The sequence below is a fragment of the Oncorhynchus masou genome, chromosome 13 (genome assembly GCF_036934945.1).
Source record: "Oncorhynchus masou masou isolate Uvic2021 chromosome 13, UVic_Omas_1.1, whole genome shotgun sequence".
NCBI lineage: Eukaryota > Metazoa > Chordata > Actinopteri > Salmoniformes > Salmonidae > Oncorhynchus > Oncorhynchus masou.
This window is the reverse complement of record NC_088224.1, coordinates 39,572,358-39,592,548: the sequence shown is the minus strand read 5'-3', so window position 1 is coordinate 39,592,548 and position 20,191 is coordinate 39,572,358. Positions and strand designations below refer to the sequence as shown.

Below are 20,191 nucleotides of genomic sequence, written 5' to 3'. Positions count from 1 at the left end.
CCCCTCTAAGCTACAATCCCAATACCTGTGAAAAACCCCAAGACAAAAACACACCACATACCAAAACCCATGTCACACCCTGGCCTGACCAAATAAATAAAGAAAACACAAAATACTAAGACCAGGGCATGACAGAACCCCCCCCCCAAGGTGCGGACTCCCGGCCGCACACCAAAACCCATATGGGAGGGTCCGGGTGGGCGTCTGTCCACGGTGGCGGCTCCGGCGGAGGACGTGGACCCCACTCCAGCAAAGTCTTAGTCCATTTTCCTCGCGTCCTTAGATAGGCGACCCTCGCCACCGACCTTGGCCTAGTAGCCCTCACCAAGGGACCCACTGGACTGAGGGGCAGCTCGGGACTGAGGGGCAGCTCGGGACTGAGGGGCAGCTCGGGACTGAGGGGCAGCTCGTGACTGAGAGGAAGCTCGGGACTGAGAGGAAGCTCGGCACTGAGAGGAAGCTCAGGCAGGGAGTTGGCTCTGGCAGATCCTGGCTGGCTGGCGGATCTGGAAGAGTCTGGCTGACTGGCGGATCCTGGCTGACTGGCGGATCTGGAAGATCCTGGCTGACTGGTGGATCTGGAAGAGTCTGGCTGACTGGCGGATCCTGGCTGACTGGCGGATCTGGAAGATCCTGGCTGACTGGCGGATCCTGGCTGACTGGCGGATCTGGAAGATCCTGGCTGACTGGCGGATCCTGGCTGACTGGCGGATCTGGAAGAGTCTGGCTGACTGGCGGATCCTGGCTGACTGGCGGATCTGGAAGAGTCTGGCTGACTGGCGAATCCTGGCAGACTGACGGCTCTGGCTGCTCCATGCTGACTGGCAGCTCTGGCTGCTCCATACTGACTAGCGGCTCTGGCGGCTTCTTGCAGACTGGCAGCTCTGGCGGCTTCTGGCAGACTGGCAGCTCTGGCTGCTTCTTGCAGACTGGCTGCTCCATGCAGACTGGCAGCTCTGGCAGTTCCTTGCAGACTGGCAGCTCCTTGCAGACTGGCAGCTCCTTGCAGACTGGCAGCTCTGGCTGCTCCATACAGACTGGCAGCTCTGGCTGCTCCATGCAGACTGGCAGCTCTGGCTGCTCCATGCAGACTGGCAGCTCTGGCTGCTCCATGCAGACTGGCAGCTCTGGCTGCTCCATGCAGACTGGCAGCTCTGGCTGCTCCATGCAGACTGGCTGCTCCTTGCAGACTGGCAGTTCTGGCTGCTCCTTGCAGACTGGCAGCTCTGAACAGGAGGGAGACTCCGGCAGCGCTGGAGAGGAGGAAGGCTGTGGCAGCGCTGAACAGGTGGGAGACTCCGGCAGCGCTGTAGAAGCGGAAGGCTCTGGCAGCGCTAAGCAGGCGGGAGACTCCGGCAGCGCTGTAGAGGATGAAGGCTCTGTAGGCCTGATGCGTGGTGCTGGCACTGGTGGTACTGGCCCGAGGACACGCACAGGAAGCCTGGTGCGGGGAGCTGCCACCGGAGGGCTGGTGCGTGGAGGTGGTACTGGGTAGACCGGACCGTGCAGGCGCACTGGAGCTCTTGAGCACCGAGCCTGCCCAACCTTACCTGGTTGAATACTCCCGGTCGCCCTGCCAGTGTGGCGAGGTGGAATAGCCCGCACTGGGCTATGCAGGTGAACCGGGGACACCGTACGCAAGGCTGGTGCCATGTAAGCCGGCCCAAGGAGACGCACTGGGGACCAGATGCGTAGAGCCGGCTTCATGGCATTTGGCTCGACGCTCACTCTAGCCCGGCCGATACGCGGAGCTGGAATGTACCGCACCGGGCTATGCACCTGCACTGGGGACACCGTGCGCACCACAGCATAACACGGTGCCTGCCCGGTCTCTCTAGCCCCCCGGTAAGCACAGGAAGTTGGCGTAGGTCTCCTACCTTGCGTCGTCATACTCCCTGTGAGCCCCCTCCAAGAAATTGTTGGGGCTGACTCCCAAGCTTCCTTGCCAACCGTGTTCCCTCATATCGCCGGCTCCTCTCTCCGGCTGCCTCTGCTCTCCTAGCAGCCTCCACCTGTTCCCATGGAAGGCGATCCCTTCCCGCCAGGATCTCCTCCCATGTGTAGCAACCCTTGCCATCCAATATAACGTCCCATGTCCACTCCTCATTGCGCCGCTGTTGCCTTTTGTCACTCCGCTTGGTCCTGTTGTGGTGGGTGATTCTGTAACGGTTTTCGTGTTACGTTTGTTGTTGTCGTATTGATTTGTGTTTTCCTTGTTTCATTAAAATATGATTCACAATAGCCACGCCGCATTTTGGTCCGACTCCTTCAACCAAAGAAAACCGTTACACCATTTCTGTTAGTCACATGTCTGTAGAACTTGTTCAGTTTAGGTCTCAGTTGTTGAATCTTGTTATGTTCATACAAATATTTACACATGTTAAGTTTGCTGAAAATCAACACAGTTGACAGTGAGAGGACTTTTCTTTTTTTGATGAGTTTATATGTATGTGTGTGTGTGTGTGTGTGTGTGTGTGTGTGTGTGTGTGAGTGATGTATAGACATAATGGATAGAATATGTAGTATATCTGAAGAATACGTAGGATAGACCATATGGAAATATTATTAAAGTGACCAGTGTTCCATTAAGGGTGTGTGTGTCGGTGTGTGTCTCGGGTGGTTTGTTGATGAGCTCAACTGTCTGTCACCCTCCTGCTGGTCTGTCAGACACAACAGTGACAGGCCTAACACACAGCAGCCTCTCATCAGTTAGCTCACACCCACTGACGTCTAATACAGCACAAATGGAACACACACACACCTCCCATTTAGCCTACATATCCCCACGGTCGTGTGTGTGTGTGTGTGTGTGTGTGCGTGCGCGCGCATGCAGAGTCTGTTTGTGATACACAGTATGTGCATCCATCTCTGTGTGACAGTGTTTCTCTTGCTCTTTAAGCAGTCATCAGCACTTTATACCCTCAAACTTCACTCTGCACTCCCTGTAAATTCATTGCCTCTGTTTGCTGTTTATTTGTGTGAGTGTGTGAGCTTGCTTGTGTCTATTTGGGTGTTTGTGTACACACGTGTATGTGCATGGGCTTGCTTGTGTGTGTGTGTGTGTGTGTGTGTGTGTGTGTGTGTGTGTGTGTGTGTGTGTGTGTGTGTGTGTGTGTGTGTGTGTGTGTGTGTGTGTGCATTTCCCCCTGACTGGGTGTTCTGTCAGGCTGTGTTGAGCTCTCTCCGTCTCCTCTGCCAAACCGCGGTGACAGGTCTGCCTCTCCCAGTATGTGTGGATGTGAGCCCCGCCACAGTCTGCCTGGCTTACAGCAACCGTCACGGGTTATGGAAGAAGACAGAAGAATTCGCCCATCCAAAAATCACAGGAAGAGGATAGTTACTGACAGACTGAGCTTATTCGGCTATTCAGGAGCTAGTCCGTCCAAACCACTTACTGACAATCTGGTTTGAGACCCAAACATTTGAGAATGATTTGGGGAATGTGTATTTCGGATGAATTTGGTCTATAGAACTGTGGGGGGTGGGGGGGGACTAAGTTGACTTCATAATTCAATCATGTGCCTCTCTCGTTAATTCACTTTCTGGCTCTTGCTCACCCATCCATCCATCCGTCCACCCACAGGCTGGCACATGTAATCACTCTGTCACCCTCCTCTGGTTCTCTCTATCACACACTGAGGTGCTATCAGCGCACACACACATGCAAACACAGCTACACGCAGACACACAAACACACGCAGACACACACACTCACGCCGAGCCCCCACAGTCTATAATCGTGGACTTTAGATGAAAATGTATCTGTGGCAGGTGTCAGGTGTCAACTCTCCCCTCCCTCACCCTTCTCTCCCACTCTCGTCACAAATTGCAGACTCCTCTGTCGTGTGTTTTCTCTCAGAACGTATGTCACTCTCACACACACGCACACAGACAGCGGTTCATATGAATGATAATGGCCAGCAATAATACCTGCCTCTGACTCGATCCGTCCGCCCCTCTCCTCCTACCTCCCCTTCCTATTTTGGGTAGCTGGTGTAATTGTGAGGTTTTTATCTCGGCCCGGCACGGTGCGTGCAGACAGACAGAATACTGATAGGGCAGATTACACAGGGAGCGGGGAACATCCTGCCAGATAGCGCTCCACCGCTGGGCCGGCTGATAGACCCAGATTAAAAGCGGGGGCCACTGCCAGATAGTGAGCCCTGGGAGGTGATGCTGGGCCACAACACAACGTCATTATCGCGGGTCTGTCTTTGTGGCTCACACGGATTCTGATTGAAGGGAGTGGGCTTTTTTTTTTTTGATGGCTGGGGCTTATTTGTGTGTTGAATGATTTTTAAAAGGTTGCGTTGGATTTGGTGACTGTCACAGAGATGCATACTTTATGTAGGGGAATTGACACACTTTACTGGTGGGTATACACACGCGCACACACACACACAATGTAGTGGCATTCAGATGATCTCAGAAACATTTAAAAGATCTTCTACCATCACCCCAAATATGTATTTCTGTCCCAGAGTATCTTAGTGTTTATAATGGTATTGTTCATTTAGCTATGCCAAGACTCATGGAGACACATAAACACACATAAAGGCACTCCAGAGATGTGGGATGCCTCTGTAGCACTATACTCATCTCCTTTCCTCCCCAAGTCAGCTTTAACCCAGCTTGTAGATGTTTGGAGTAATGCTGTACAGTTGTACTTTACAGCCTGTTAACTTCTCTGACATGATTGGCTGATACATGTTGGCTCAATCACTCGTCTTTTTTTGGATGTATACACACACACACACACACACACAAGAGCGAGAGACGGGGGGGAGAGAGAGACGAGTAGAACAAAGGAACCTCTGCATGGTAAGATGGATTTATTCATTGCAGAGGCATAAACAGGGCTGTAGGGGAGAACAGAAAAAAAGAGACAGAGAGATGGATGGAGAGAGAGAGAGAGAGAGAGAGAGAGAGGGAGGGAGAGATGTTCACACACACTCATTCTCTGTGGTGGTCCTGAGGGACTACAGCTCCACTGCCTGTCTTCGGTGATAGCGAGAAGCAGCATAGTGCACCTTTTGTTGGCTGCGTGAAGACGGACGGCATGTGCAGCTGTGGAACACAGAGGCCATTTTGTGCCAAATTGTATTCATTACCTGCAATAGAGCCACCGCCGCCACCACATCTTCTTTTGTCTGCACAATGTAGCATGTATTTATACCGCACCTTGGTTGGCTGCGTGAGGATAGAATCCAACTGTGGAGGCGGGGGCCATTTTGTGCCAATCTACCTGCCTGTCGCATAGCTGTCTTTTACTTTATCATGTCTCTTCATACTGCAACTTTGTTGGTGGCAGACAGATGGTAGGCAGGTGCAACTGCCTGTGAATCAGACGCCGTGTTTGTGCCTGTACACCACCTGCATAGACACATGCCAGGACTGAGTCATCAGACCACGTAGCTTCAATGCCTTCCTCACCATTAAAACATCTTGGACTCCGAAATGAAAGGGATTGGATCTGTTTGTGTCAAATCCGTCCATCTTTCCCTCCATGTCATTCTGTGGAAGCTGTCTATGATGGGGGGGGGGACTGTTAAAGCTGTGTGGTGTGGCTCATCTGTCTGGTTCGCCACAGAGTCTGGTCGTGTATTACAGTGGAGCCCTGTAAGGTCGTAACCTCCGGTCTAATGCCTGTGGAAATTAGGCTTGGTCTGCCGCGGCCAATTCAGTCTCCTCTCAGCATCCATTTCCTTTCGTTCAGACAGGGGTCAGCCCAATGAACACACACCAGCTGCTTTCAGACCGGATGGGGAAACTAGATATTAGTGTGTGTGTCTAGGTGTGTGAGGGGGTTCTGTGTGTGTGTGTGTGTGTGTGTGTGTGTGTGTGTGTGTGTGTGTGTGTGTGTGCGCGCCGGTGCGAGATGGAATATTTTGCGGGTTTGGGTAACGTATTACTACGTTGGTCTGTGTAACTAAACCCCTGTCTTTTCCAAGTGTGTGTGGGTTTTCTTCACACACTATATTTCTGTTCTTGCAACTACACTACCAGGGTGTGTCGGGTTGAAATGTTCTCCCTTGGAGTGTGTTAGTGTTTTCCAAACTCAATACAAGCCTGTACTACCACCGGGTTTGGCTACGTGTCCGCAGAGAGGATTCTGTCAGATGGCGTTACCGCTGTGAGCCGGACTCATTTGAGCCGGAGTCTTGGAGCAGTTTGTCCCATGCATAATTAATCACAAAGGAATGGCAAACAATGGCCCGGAGTTGTAGACGGTAGAGCAAGTTGACACGGTGTTCTTAGTGCATCTAATTCAGCACTCGCTGCTGAATTAGTGGCGCCTGTTACTCTCTCTTCACTGACACTGTCGACGTATTTCACGTGGGATGTGTGAGCTTGCCTGTGTGTCCATGCGTCTGATTCTGCCAGTATCGGTCTGTGTGCCTGCCTATGCTTGTGTGTGTGTGTGTGTGTGTGTGTGTGTGTGTCACCATATTGTGTATATGTTTGTTTACAGTGCGGTACACACTGAGTGTACAAAACATTAGGAACACTTGCTCTTTCCATGACAGACTGACCAGGTGAAAGCTATGATCCCTTATTGATGTCCCTTGTTAAATCCACTTCAATCAGTGTAGGTGAAGGGGAGGAGACAGGTTAAAGAAGGATTTTTAAGCCTTGAGACATTTGAGACATGGCTTGTGTATGTATGTGTGCCATGCAGAGGGTGAATGGGCAGACAGAGGATTGAACGGGGTACGGTAGTAGGTGCCAGGCGCACCGCTTTGTGTCAGGAACCACAACGCTGCTGGCTTTTTCAGGCTCAACGGTTTCCCGCGTGTATCGAGTATTTTCAGGCGCTTCTGGGTAGAGACCTCTGCCTTTTACTGAGATGAGAGTAGGTGGAGATAGATCCCCCCACACACACACACACACACAGTACAAATACACACAGACACTCATAGGATTTCTTTCAGATTGCTTTGTCTTTGACCAGTCCATTTCGCTCTATTGTCTCATCATTGAGTTGCTGCCTGTGGCTGTAATTGAACAGGCTCATCCAGGCTGTGTGCAGCCCTCATTAGCTGCCAGTAAGACACGGGCCAATATGAGGGATACTCCGAAAGACAAGGTCGGCTCTGGCTTTGATCCTCGCCTCAAAACGACTTCAACACCGGTTCCACTGAGAGGGAGACTGAGGGCCGGGGTCACACGGGGTGTGGGTGGATGCGTGTGTGCTCGTATATTTGATAGAAAGGAAGTAAAATCAGAGTGTTTGTGGTGGGGGGGGGGGGTCTCGAAAGAGATTAGGAGTGAAAGAAGCACGATTGAGGAGAGAAATTTTGACTAATCAGAATTGACATGGGAGAGAGGGAAAGAGGTTTAGAAAGAAAGGGAGAATTGCACAAATTGAAACATGACTCTGCAGATGGACAGAAAATACCTAGCAATGAAAATATAATGAATGTTTACTGACTATTTGCTGCTCATTAGCAATATGTTAATTGTGGTAATGACAAAAGGCTTCAACCGTACTGGTCGTTGACTGAAAATGAGCTGCGCTTAAGTGTTCCTTTTGAGGTTTGAGTGTCAGCTAATTTTGCATTACCTCGTTAATGACCTCTTAATTATAGCTTGACGAGTGGGCGGAGCTTTCGGAGCATCAGTGGTAACAAGGGATGGTTTCCTGGTCACTTCAGGTCATGTGGTCAAGGAAGTATGTGGAAATGTTGTTTTTTTTACACTGTTCATGGTCAGTGTTCATTCACCACATCTACTGGATATTATTGAGTCCGAAACAAAAGTTTTGACCAGGACTGAGTCAGATAGGGAGAGAACATCTCCACCCTCCAGCCATCAATGAATACTGTATGGAGACCCGCTCAGCGCTAACATCATGAAACTTTTATGACTTGGATGAAGTCGTCCCAGAAAGAACTTTGATAAATACATTAAATTATTTATTTTATTTTCTCCCTTTCACCCTCTCTTCGCCTTCTCTCTTTTTCTCACATGATTCCCTCTCTCTTTTGGCCCGTCCTCTAAATAGCGCCCTCTCTGGTGAGTGAGTTGCGTGCGGAGAAGATTGAGCAGCGCAGCCTCACCCTGGTGTGGAGGGAGCCCAGCTACCCCAACAGCAGCAGCACCGAGTATGAGATCAAGTACTACGAAAAGGTAACTAAAGAACCTTTAAACTCAGTCACTCCGCCATATACGGTCCACTCCGTCCCGTTTACAACTGTCAACTCCGTCACATACGGTCCACTCCGTCACATTTACAACTGTCATCTCCGTCACATACGGTCCACTCCGTCCCGTTTACAACTGTCATCTCCGTCACATACGGTCCACTCCGTCCCGTTTACAACTGTCAACTCCGTCACATACGGTCCACTCCGTCCCGTTTACAACTGTCATCTCCGTCACATTCGGTCCACTCTGTCATGTTTACAACTGTCAACTCCGTCACATACGGTCCACTCCGTCACGTTTACAACTGTCATCTCCGTCACATTCGGTCCACTCCGTCACGTTTACAACTGTCAACTCCGTCACATTCGGTCCACTCCGTCACGTTTACAACTGTCATCTCCGTCACATTCGGTCCACTCCGTCACGTTTACAACTGTCAACTCCGTCACATACGGTCCACTCCGTCACGTTTACAACTGTCATCTCCGTCACATTCGGTCCACTCTGTCACGTTTACAACTGTCAACTCCGTCACATACGGTCCACTCTGTCCCGTTTACAACTGTCATCTCTGTCACATACGGTCCACTCCGTCCCGTTTACAACTGTCAACTCCGTCACATACGGTCCACTCCGTCACGTTTACAACTGTCAACTCCGTCACATACGGTCCACTCCGTCACGTTTACAACTGTCAACTCCGTCACATACGGTCCACTCCGTCCCGTTTACAACTGTCATCTCCGTCACATTCGGTCAACTCCGTCGCGTTACATTTCATCTCAAAGCATGCACCTCCAAATATTCATTACCACGTGACGACAAGCAAACGGCACACACCACACACACACACACACACACACTTAAACATACATGCAGACACGCATGCAGATCCTAGGGTTGTTTCTTTGCTTTGATTCTGAAGGTTTTATGCACGTCGTCTCACAGCCTTTAACCTTTAGAGTCAATTGTTTTGAATCACATGAGTCTGCTTGTATTGTTTTCCATATTGTCAGCCAATCTAGTACGGCGCCCCTGGAGCAAATTAGGATTAAGTGGCTTGCTCAAGGGCACATCGACCAATCCTTCACCTTTTCGGCTCGGGTATGCGAACCAGCGTCCTCTCGGTTACCAGCCCAACGCTCTCTGAGTGATCTTATGACACGCAATAGGCACCACTCAGAATCAACCGAGTGACAGGAAAGGGAACAGTCGAAAGTGTTCATTATAATATATGTCGTTGCATCCGAACACCGTTTGCAGTCATGCGTGCATACATTTTCCATACGGGTGGTCCCCAGAATCAAACGCACTGTCCTGCGTTTGATTCCGCCAACTGAGCTCTGGAGAACCATGTAAAAAAAAAAGAAACTACGTGTTTTGCGACAGAGAGTATACCCGCTTGGTGCTCTTGTAGTTTTAGCGTAGCCATGTTTCGACAAAACGCCTTTCAAACGTTCTTTCCGGCCACTCTCTCTCCTCCCTCCTTCAGGAACAGAAGGACAAGAGCTACTCAACGGTCAAGACGGCCGCCACCCGCATCAGCGTCAACAACCTCAAGCCTGGCACCACCTACGTCTTCCTCATCCGCCCTTTCTCCACCCCGGCCCCCTCCTCCCTCCTCTCCGCCGCCGCCTCCTCCTCTTCCTCCTCCCCCTCTCCCATCGACTACGGAGGCTACAGCGCTCCCCTGGAGCTGCAGACGCTTGGCGAACGTGAGTGTGCCCGTTTCTCCCTCATTTTCCTCGCTATCTCGTTCCATCGCCGCGAGGCAGCTTGGGATAAGGGCTGTGTGGGCGTCCAGACAGCCCACACAGAGGCCTCCTGTTTTCTAAAGACTGAGGTGTGTGTGTGTGGGGGGGGGGGGGGGGGTACATGCAAGGCTCCAGGATTTAGAAATCAAGCTGTGAAATGTCTCTTCTTTTTGCTCAGTGATAGGGTGTCACTTTATTGTCATCTGTGTCATCTTTATGTATGTGTGTGTATTCTCCCGTGTACCTGCTCTTAAACAATGTGTGTGTGTCCGTTCCAATCCACAGTGGCGCTGGCGTCCAGTGAGCAGAACCCAGTAATCATCATCGTGGTGGTGTCTGTGGCCGCCCTCATCATGCTGCTCTCTATGGGAGTGGGCCTGCTCCTCTGGAGAAGGTACACACACCACACACACACACACCACACACACACACGCAAACACACACACGCACACAGGGAGAGACAGAGAGACAGACAATAGGCATGAATACACACACTCCTACAGATACACAGACAATATGCACGAACACACACATACAGCACACACATTCCGATATACACAACGTGCACGCACACACACAAACAATTACATCTGAAGAAGGTACATCCACAATGGGGCACGCACACAATAAGCACGCACACTCCTAAACACACACACTCCTAAACACACACACTCCTAAACACACACACTCCTAAACACACACACACTCAGTCACGGCTCATGCCACTCCATCATCATCCTGATTACAATAATCCAATGACTAGAAGCACTCTGCCTCAAAGCATGTAATCACAATGAGAAGAGCTTTAATGCATGTTCAATCAGCTCAGCTCAGAGCCACTGTAATATAGAGCATTAGCAAGGCTCTTTAGATTGGCAATGCTGGGGCAGCCATGCTAAATGGTTGTATCGTTTCCAGGATTTAAATTAGACTCATCCTGTTTGGCTTGTGATCTTACTTTTGTCATTCAACCATAGTTTTGTGTACATTATTTACAGTTATGCACAATTGAGTACTTTCACTATGGTTACCAATGGTTACCAGAGTAGTAACTACACAACTTAAGGGCAATTCCATGTTGTTGCCAAGACGTTTTGCCAAAATAGACATTGTGTGCACAGAAGTCCTGTGTGTTTTATTCAGTTGAGTGGAGAGATGGAAGGTGGTTCTCTTCCATTTCAGCTCTGTGCACTTTGACATCTGTCTACGTCTATAGAAATCCCAACTCACACGCCCACACACACTCCCCCGCGCTCTCACACACTCCATCACACATGCTCCAGCATGTTGGCATTCAGACTCCACACTCCCACGCAGACACACACAATTATACACACACACACACACTCCCAATCAGACACACACAATTATATATGCACACACACGAACGGCCGCAATCAGATCTTACATTTGCGTTTGACCCATTTGGCCGACACTCTTGTACAGAGCCCATCAGTCAGTGCATCTAATATAGTAACATATGACACACACACACTCTTGTACAGAGCCCATCACAGTCAGTGCATCTAATATGGAGGCAATTAGAATGTTAGTCTAAGATAGTAACATATGACACACACACACTCTTGTATAGAGCCCATCACAGTCAGTGCATCTAATATGGAGGCAATTAGAATGTTAGTCTAAGATAGTAACATATGACACACACACAGCAGTGTACACACTCAGTCGCTGACTTATCACCCAGTATCTTTGTGTAGAAGAGATGTCCGACTTTACAAACCCTCTATTTTCTTCAATTTTTCTCCTGCTCCACATTAATCTGGGAGATGGGATTAGATGGAGTGTGAAATAGCTTCCATTCATTCATTCATTCACACCAACACAATACGCTGAGGACACACAGGAACTGTCACACACACACGCTTATTGCGCACACACTCACCCATACACACTCGTTCACACACTCACCCATACACACTCGTTCACACACTCACCCATACACACGCACACACACTCACCCATACGCGCGCACGCACACTCACCCATACGCGCGCACGCACACTCACCCATACGCGCGCACGCACACTCACCCATACGCGCGCACGCACACTCACGCACACTCACCCATGCACACGCACGCACACTCACCCATGCACACACACACACTCACCCACCCATACCCGCGCGCGCACAAAAGGATATGTTGCACACACTGGCCAATTACACCTTCACACCGACATGCTTTAAACGGCTAATGGACCCCACACACACCCGCTCAGATACATACTGTGACTTATTGACCCATACACACGGACCCAATCCTGCAGACACGCCCCCATGACCAGAATCCCTACCAGTGTGAACCAATTGACCTTCATTGAGAATGGATGTATTGGAAACTGCTCATCCCAGAATGCTTGCGTCGTTCATCAGTCTATGAGAACATGGCTATTAGCCAGCTCTTCTCGTCCTCAGACGCAGGCAGGTGGGTTGATGCCTCAATTACCATGCTTTCATGTTTGCAAATATGGCTGACCTCCGATGTCACCGCAGGGCTACAATTACAGATGATCTGCTCACTCTCACACACACACACACACACACAGTCAGATTATCTCCACTTGAATGAAATGCCCCTGTCAGATCAGGCAGTTTGAAATTGTGTCTGGGGTCGGCTAGATGTGTTTTGCCTGGAGGTTATATGGTACGTATATGAATCTCTCCCATCTCTCCTGTCCCCCCCCCCCCCCTCCTCTTACGGACACATTACTGGAACACACACGTAGCGTGAGAGGGAGGCATTGTTATAGCCATGCACATACTGACACTGACGTACATAGTGATTGCCACACTGCATATAGAAGGTCCCTTTCCTACAGTAGTTTACATGAACAGACAGATGCAACACACACACACACATTTCGTTCCTGCTTGACAGAGTTTGACAGTGCCAAGGTTACAGGGCAGTAGCAGCAGCCCCTAATCTCTCCAGGAAGTTCAGGCTTGACTGGTCACTGATTGTTTACCCTCTGCTGCCTCTGGACAGACACTGTTGGTCACGCGGTCAGTGGAGAGGGGGATGGAGGGAGAGAAATAAATATAGTAGGAAGGAAAGGAAGAACGGTGTAGGTGGAAGGCCCTTGCGTATGTGCGTGAACTGTGACCCAATCATAGGAGGGGTGGATGAGACGGAAATAAAGAGTGCGCGAAAGAGGCTCAGTCCCTTGTCACACTTTCTGCACGCCTGGTACACACCAGGGCTTTCCAATCAGTGTTCTCCTCCAATGGGCAGCAACCTACTCCATTTTGGATCTGCCCCCTGTGCTCCGCTACTCTCCTTTCGATTTCCCCTTTTTGTTTTTCTCACTTCCTCCCCTCACTCCCTCAGCCTAGCTCCCCTCGTAGTCTTTTATGTCCGTACATGTGAGGCTCTCTATGCTCATCACAAGGTGAATCCCAATACTCTAAAATGGCCTCCTCTACAGAGTTTGTCCCTTATGTTGGCACACTACATAGCAGTTGAATGTGCTACTCACTGGAAGAGATAAATGAGCTATTTCTGCCAATAAAATTCGAACTAAAATAGTTTGCCGAAGTCTTTGGTGTATCTCGGCTCTGGGTGAAAGCACCATGCATACCTTCTGGTTTACATCCAGGCTGTCCTATGACGTCAAACGGAAAGGAAGCCATTTCAGAGAATTGGGGCACACCTCTTGTCCTGTAGCCAATGAGGAGAGAGGTTGTGATTTAGCCCCGCCCCCCTGCCCTTCTTCTCTTCTACCCAGCAGTCTCTCGTCCAGCTCCTCCAACATAGCTCCTACTAGCGTGGTGCTGCTCTCCACCTCCTTCTCCACTCTTCCTCCTCCTCCTCTTCCTCTTTCTCCCTACACACAGCTGTCAACCGCCAGGTACAGGCATGTCTGCACTCCTCCCTCCCCTCACCCCTGCTCCTCCCTCATTCTTTTCCTGCCTGACCCAGTCCAACTCCAACGCCCCTGTCGAGACAGAGAGATGATGGAACAGTGACTCCTTGTGCGTGTACTTTAAGGTGTATGCTATGTTGATGTGTATTGGGGTGCTTAACAGGGGTCATCTGGAGAAGAGACCTGGGTCTCGGCATTGACTCCCTGTCCAAATAAAGGTTAAATCAATTATTTAAATAATAAATTATTTATTTTCTTTTTGTCCTTGGGCCTGGTTCCATTCGGATCCGTCTGCCCATTTTGGATTTCACAGATGACGGTTGATGCGTTATGGTGTAGGGCTAGGTGGAGCTTACACCTGTCCATGCTTTCAGACCTGTGAAAGCGGCAGGTATAGGGGCTAGGGGCTGAAATGGTACCAGGCTGTAGTATGCCCTTTGCGCTCTTGCCCTCTCTCTCTCTCTCTGCATGTGTCTGCTGGTTGGCCCTGACAGATTGTCCCTAAAGGCTGGTTGTCTTATTCTTCCCCACTCCTCTCTCTCTCTCTCTCTCTCTCTCTCTCTCTCGTCCTGCAGTTTAAGAGTCTGTGTGTGTGTGTGTCAGCATCCCCTCCAAACCTGTCTTTCCCATCGCACCGTGTGTGCATGCACTGGTGATATGGCTTGACGTGCGCATTAACACACATGAACAGACACAAACAAGGACACGCACATAGACAGCGCATGCACACATGAACAGACGCACGCATTAACAAGCACACACACACACACACGGCAGACAGCCAGACGCACACGCACATACACGGACATGCATTCACACAGCAGACACTAATGCACAGTTGCGATCACACAAAAACAATAACGCGCACTCACACTCCTCTTGTATATTGTACACCACAGGCGGCTGGTGAATGGGGAGGATGGGCTCGTAGTAATGGCTGGAATGGTATCAAACATGCCACTCCATTCCAGCCATTATTATGAGACGTGCTCCCCTCACCAGCCTCCTGTGTTTTATTATATGTTTATGCACATATTTAGCCTTTAGCTCTGTTTGACCCTGTGCCTTTCTTTTGTTTCAAACTGGTTGTGAATTAGAGACCACTCAATCGCTGAATGCTTCTTCACGACCTGTATTGAATGTCCCTGCTTCTGACTCGGACTCGAATTGTAGCACTTCATCAAGGCCTCTTGTCCTCATCTCAATTCCCATGTGCACGGTGGCCAAACAGAATGCCTGGTTCTGGCTGTCCCCATTCAGTTCGTAATGTCTCACTCTGGTGGTCTTAAGAGCAAGGCCCTGAACTCTCTCTCTCTCTCTCTCCAGTTGGAAAGTGCCACCAATTAGACAGCCACTCTGTACTACTACTCTGTGGAGGCACAGGATGAGCTATGTGAGAGGAAGTGTGTACAGCTCATTAGAACAGTTGGAAGAGTGTGTGTGTTATGGGTTGGGGGGTATTTATGCAGAAGTGTGTGTGCGTGTGGAAATGTGCGAGTTATGAAGGTACGCCCATGTGCAGGTTTGATTTCCACAGGAGGTGCCCGGTTTCAGAAGTGAGTTTTGTCCAGCCTGTTCCACTGAACAACAGTGATCCAAGTTCCAATTCACTGAGGTTCAGAAACCTATTGTTCTCATTTTAAGAGGAATTGAAGACTTGTATCATCTATTTATTTTTTATATAGCTAGTGATGTTTTATATCTCTGTTTGTTCCCTCTCTGCAGACAGTGTAGATACAGCAAGGCCAGTCAGGAGGGAGACGAAGAGCTCTACTTCCAATGTGAGTAACTGTGGCGACACACACACTCCCTCTCCCTCTCTCTCTCTCTGTGTGTGTGTGTGTGTGTGTGTGTGTGTGTGTGTGTGTGTGTGTGTGTGTGTGTGTGTGTGTGTGTGTGTGTGTGTGTGTGTGTGTGTGAAGTATTATCTTGTGCATGGCCATTAATACTTAATTCCATGTGCGTGCTTAGGATACACTGAGCACACTGTTACAGTCCGTTGGATGGTGTGCGAGGCGGAATGTGATGGAGAGAGATTTAAATAAATAGGGAGGGAGGAGGATGAGGATGAGGGGGGATGAGAGAAGGGAATTGATAGCTGGAACAAAGACAACGAAGGAGAAATAGGGATACGGAGCGGGCCAGCCAGATAATTTCCTGTCCCCCGACTAGGAAGGATTTGAATGTTTCCCATGTCTGTTTTTCCACCAACCATTTCGAAGGACTTTGTTTCACCGATTGTGGGCTGTTTGACATTTTTCCTGTGTGTGTGTGTGTGTGTGTGTGTGTGTGCACACGCTATGTGGCGTGTCTGTCTGTGTGCAGGTGTCTGTGCTTGTATGCGTGTGTGTGCGTGTGTACGCTTGGTGAATAATGAGCTGCAGCCATGTGGCTGGGAATGAAATCTGCTCAAATAAGGACACGCCAGCAGCTGACACTCACACACTTTCTGAGACGTGCACAAATGCGGACAGACATCTGCGCACACTTAAAACGTGTAAACACAGACACACACACACAACCATACACATACACACTTCCCCCGCCTCCCCGTTGAAAACGCTACTTATTCAATCTCTGGGGTGCCCCTATTGCTGCCCACAGACTGTGCTGTGTGAATGACATGAAGCCGTTTCCTCCCCCTTTGGTGGGTCGACGTACATCTCTTTGTGTGTGTATTTCTTGTGCAGTCATGCAGTCTTAAGATCCATTCATTTCCCCTCAATTGCTTGTGGCAAAGACACGGTTAACCGTGAAACAAATCAACCACACAAAAAGCCCAAGCAGAGAGAGAAGGAGCGAGAGCAGAAATGAATCAAGACTGGTGCTGGCCTACTTTAAATAAAAGTAATAACTCCTCCACTGAGCTATTGTTTTGTGTGGTTAAGAAACCCACTGCTCGGGAAAGAGAGGCTCTTCGAGCCTTCCACTCAACACAGGCCAGCTGGAATGGAGAAGCTTTCATTTGCTCTGCAATCAGACTTTTTGTGTGTGTGTGTGTGTGTGTGTGTGTGTGTGTGTGTGTGTGTGTGTGTGTGTGTGTGTGTGTGTGTGTGTGTGTGTGTGTGTGTGTGTGTGTGTGTGTGTGTGTGTGTGTGTGTGTGTGTGTGTGTGTGTGATCAATAAGCCGTTATGAGACAGTGAGTCGAGACCTGGTCGATTTAGAGTTGAAATCACATTTCAGAACCAGTCTGGCCCCAAAGGCTTCTGGGATGGCCCGGAACATTCACAATGGAGGACAGGTTAGAAGGCAAGAGTTCACAGAACAGACATTTGGTGTGAGTTCACAGGACAGACATTTAGTGTGAGTTCACAGGACAGACATTTAGTGTGAGTTCCCAGATACGTGTGGGATAGGGACCGAGTATCACCTCCTTTGATGCAGGTAGTGTTTTTAGGTTGCTTTTTGTGAAATAAACTCTCCTAACAAAGTGACACACTCAAAGGCTTTTACCTCAGCATTTCCTGCCAATTATTCCCGACCCTAGTTTCTAGTGAAGATGATTAGTTTTTTCTTCAACGGTTCTGAAGTCTAAGACAGGAACCCTTTAAGCCGAGCTACTCTGTCTCGGGGAAATGTGCGATGCACAAGTAAGACATTCAGTTAGTGATGTGGTTGATTCCCTTTTTTCCTTTAGTTTCTTTTTCCCCCCAAAACAGTTCAATGGCTGAGAAAAGGGCGACGAGACAAACAACGTATTCAAATGTTAAAACACCACCCGTACGGTAGTTGTCAAGTGAAAGACTACGCTACGGATTCCCACTCATGTCGTGATCTATTTCACGTGCCTTAGTAGTGTTGAATACGGATTTGTGATTCTGTGGTGTTGCGGTAGATTGTGCAGGTCGTGATATTATGTGACCGTCTGTGTTCCACAGTTAAGATCCCGACCCGGAGGACCTACATAGACCCAGAGACGTGTGAGGACCTGGTGCAGGCTGTCCTCGCCTTTGCCAAAGAGCTCGACAACTCCAGCATCAAAATAGAGAGAATCGTGCACACAGGTACTGAGACAGTGCTTTGGCTTTCATATACTCTCATGTTCTCTTCCTTTGTGCTTCTGTCTTTTTCTTTGCCAATTTTCACTCCTCCCTGTTTGCCCTGTCTTTGTCTCCTTTTCTGTCTCTACCCCGCTCTTTCTTTCTTTCTCTCTCTCTCTCTCCTCCACTCTCTCTCTCACTCCTCCTCTCTCTCTCTCTCGCTCCTCCTCTCTCTCTCTCTCGCTCCTCCTCTCTCTCTCTCTCGCTCCTCCTCTCTCTCTCTCGCTCCTCCGCTCTCTCTCTCTCTCGCTCCTCCGCTCTCTCTCTCGCTCCTCCGCTCTCTCTCTCTCCTCCGCTCTCTCTCGCTCCTCCGCTCTCTCTCGCTCCTCCGCTCTCTCTCTCTCGCTCCTCCGCTCTCTCTCTCTCGCTCCTCCGCTCTCTCTCTCTCGCTCTTCCGCTCCTCCGCTCTCCGCTCTCTTCTCTCTTCGCTCCGCCACTCTCTCTCTCGCTCCTCCGCTCTCTCTCTCGCTCCTCCACTCTCTCTCGCTCCCTCCGCTCTCTCTCTCTCTCCTCCTCCGCTCTCGCTCCTCCGCTCTCTCTCTCTCGCTCCTCCGCTCTCTCTCTCTCGCTGCTCCGCTCGCTCTCTCTCTCTCGCTCCTCCGCTCTCTCTCTCTCGCTTCCGCTTCGCTCTCTCTCCTCCCTCCCTTCTCTCTTCGCTCCTCCGCTCTCGCTCTTCTCTCTCCTCCGCTCTCTCTCTCGCTCCTCCGCTTCTCTCTCTCGCTCTCCGCTCGCTCTCTCGCTCCTCCGCTCTCTCTTCGCTCCTCCGCTCTTCTCTCTCGCTCTTCCGCTCTTCTTCTCTTCGCTCCTCCGCTTTCTCTCGCTCTTCCGCTCGCTCTCTTCGCTCTCTTTCTTCGCTCGCTCCTCCGTTCTCTCTCTCTCCTCCGCTTTCTCTCCTCCGCTTTCTTCAACTCCGCTCTCTCTCTTCTCCGCTCCGCTTTCTCTCTCTGCTCTCTCTCTCTCTGCTCTCTCTCTCCTCTGCTCTCTCTCCTCTGCTCTCTCTCTCTCTGTTTTCTCTCCGCTCTCTCGCTTTCTCTCTCTCGCTCTCTCTCCGCTTCTCTCTCTCGCTCTCTCCTACGCTTTCTCCCCGCTCTTCTCTCGCTCTCTCCTCCGCTCTGTCCCCGCTCTCTCTCTCTCGCTTCTCTCCGCTCTTCTTCGCTCTCTCCCCCTCTCTCGCTCTCCCTCCGCTCTCTCTCTCTCTCCTCCGCTCTCTTCTCTCCTCCGCTCTCTCTCTCTCTCCTCCGCTTTCTCTCGCTCTTCCTCCGCTTTCTCGCTCTCCTCCCTCCGCTCTCTCTCTCTCTCTCTCCGCTCTCTCTCCGCTCTCGCTCCTCCGCTCTCTCTCTCGCTCTCTCCTCCGCTCTCGCTCCTCCGCTCTCTTTCTCTCTCTCCTCCGCTCTCTCCTCTCCGCTCTCTCTCTCTCTCCTCTGCTCTCTCTCCTCTGCTCTCTCTCTCTCTCTGCTCTCCTCTCTCTCCGCTCGCTCCTCTCGCTCTCTCTCTCTCGCTCTCTCTCTCGCTCTCCTCCGCTCTTCTCTCTCTCGCTTCTCCTCCTCCGCTCTCTCTCTCGCTCTCTCCTCCGCCCTCTCTCTCTCTCCGCTCTCTCTCTCTCGCTCTTCCTCCGCTCTCTCTCCGCTCCTCTCTCTCTCCGCTCTTCTCTCTCTCCGCTTCTCTCTCCGCTCTTCTCTCTCGCTCTCTCTCCGCTCTCTCTCTCGCTCTCTTTCTCTCTCTCCTCCACTCTCTCTCTCCTCCGCTCTCTCTCTCTCCTTTCCGCTCTCTCTCTCTCCTTTCCGCTCTCTCTCTCTCTCCTCTGCTCTCTCTCCTCTGCTCTCTCTCCTCTGCTCTCTCTCCTCTGCTCTCTCTCCTCTGCTCTCTCTCTCCTCTGCTCTCTCTCTCCTCTCTCGCTCTCTCCTCCGCTCTCTCGCTCTCTCCTCCGCTCTCTCTCTCTCGCTCTCTCCTCCGCTCTCTCTCGCTCTCTCCTCCGCTCGCTCTCTCTCTCGCTCTCTCCTCCGCTCTCTCCCCCGCTCTCTCTCTCTCGCTCTCTCTCTCTCGCTCTCTCCTTCGCCCTCTCTCTCTCTCGCTCTCTCATCCGCTCTCTCTCTCTCGCTCTCTCCTCCGCTCTCGCTTTCTCCTCCCTCTCTCGCTCGCTTCTCTCTCTCCTCCGCTCTCTCTCCGCTCTCTCCGCTCCGCTCTCTCTCTCGCTCTCTCCCTCCGCTCTCTCTCGCTCTCTCCTCCGCTCTCTCTCTCTCTCTCCTCCGCTCTCTCTCTCTCTCTCTCTCTCTCTCTCTCTCTCTCTCTCTCGCTCTCTCTCTCTCTCTCGCTCTCTCCTCCGCTCTCTCTCCGCTCTCTCCTCCGCTCTCTCTCGCTCTC

The 20,191-nt window shown here is 50.7% G+C and overlaps 1 protein-coding gene across 1 annotated transcript in view; it reads left to right on the top strand.

Annotated features, from left to right (window-relative positions):
- The window catches only part of LOC135552310 (ephrin type-A receptor 7-like), a 202,443-nt gene that overhangs the window by 169,825 nt on the left and 12,427 nt on the right, over positions 1–20,191 (top strand). The window contains exons 6-10 of the mRNA XM_064983864.1: positions 8,006–8,130; positions 9,641–9,863; positions 10,188–10,296; positions 15,515–15,570; positions 17,669–17,794. Coding sequence (XP_064839936.1) covers positions 8,006–8,130; positions 9,641–9,863; positions 10,188–10,296; positions 15,515–15,570; positions 17,669–17,794 — 639 coding nt within the window. The remainder of the gene's footprint in view (positions 1–8,005; positions 8,131–9,640; positions 9,864–10,187; positions 10,297–15,514; positions 15,571–17,668; positions 17,795–20,191) is intronic.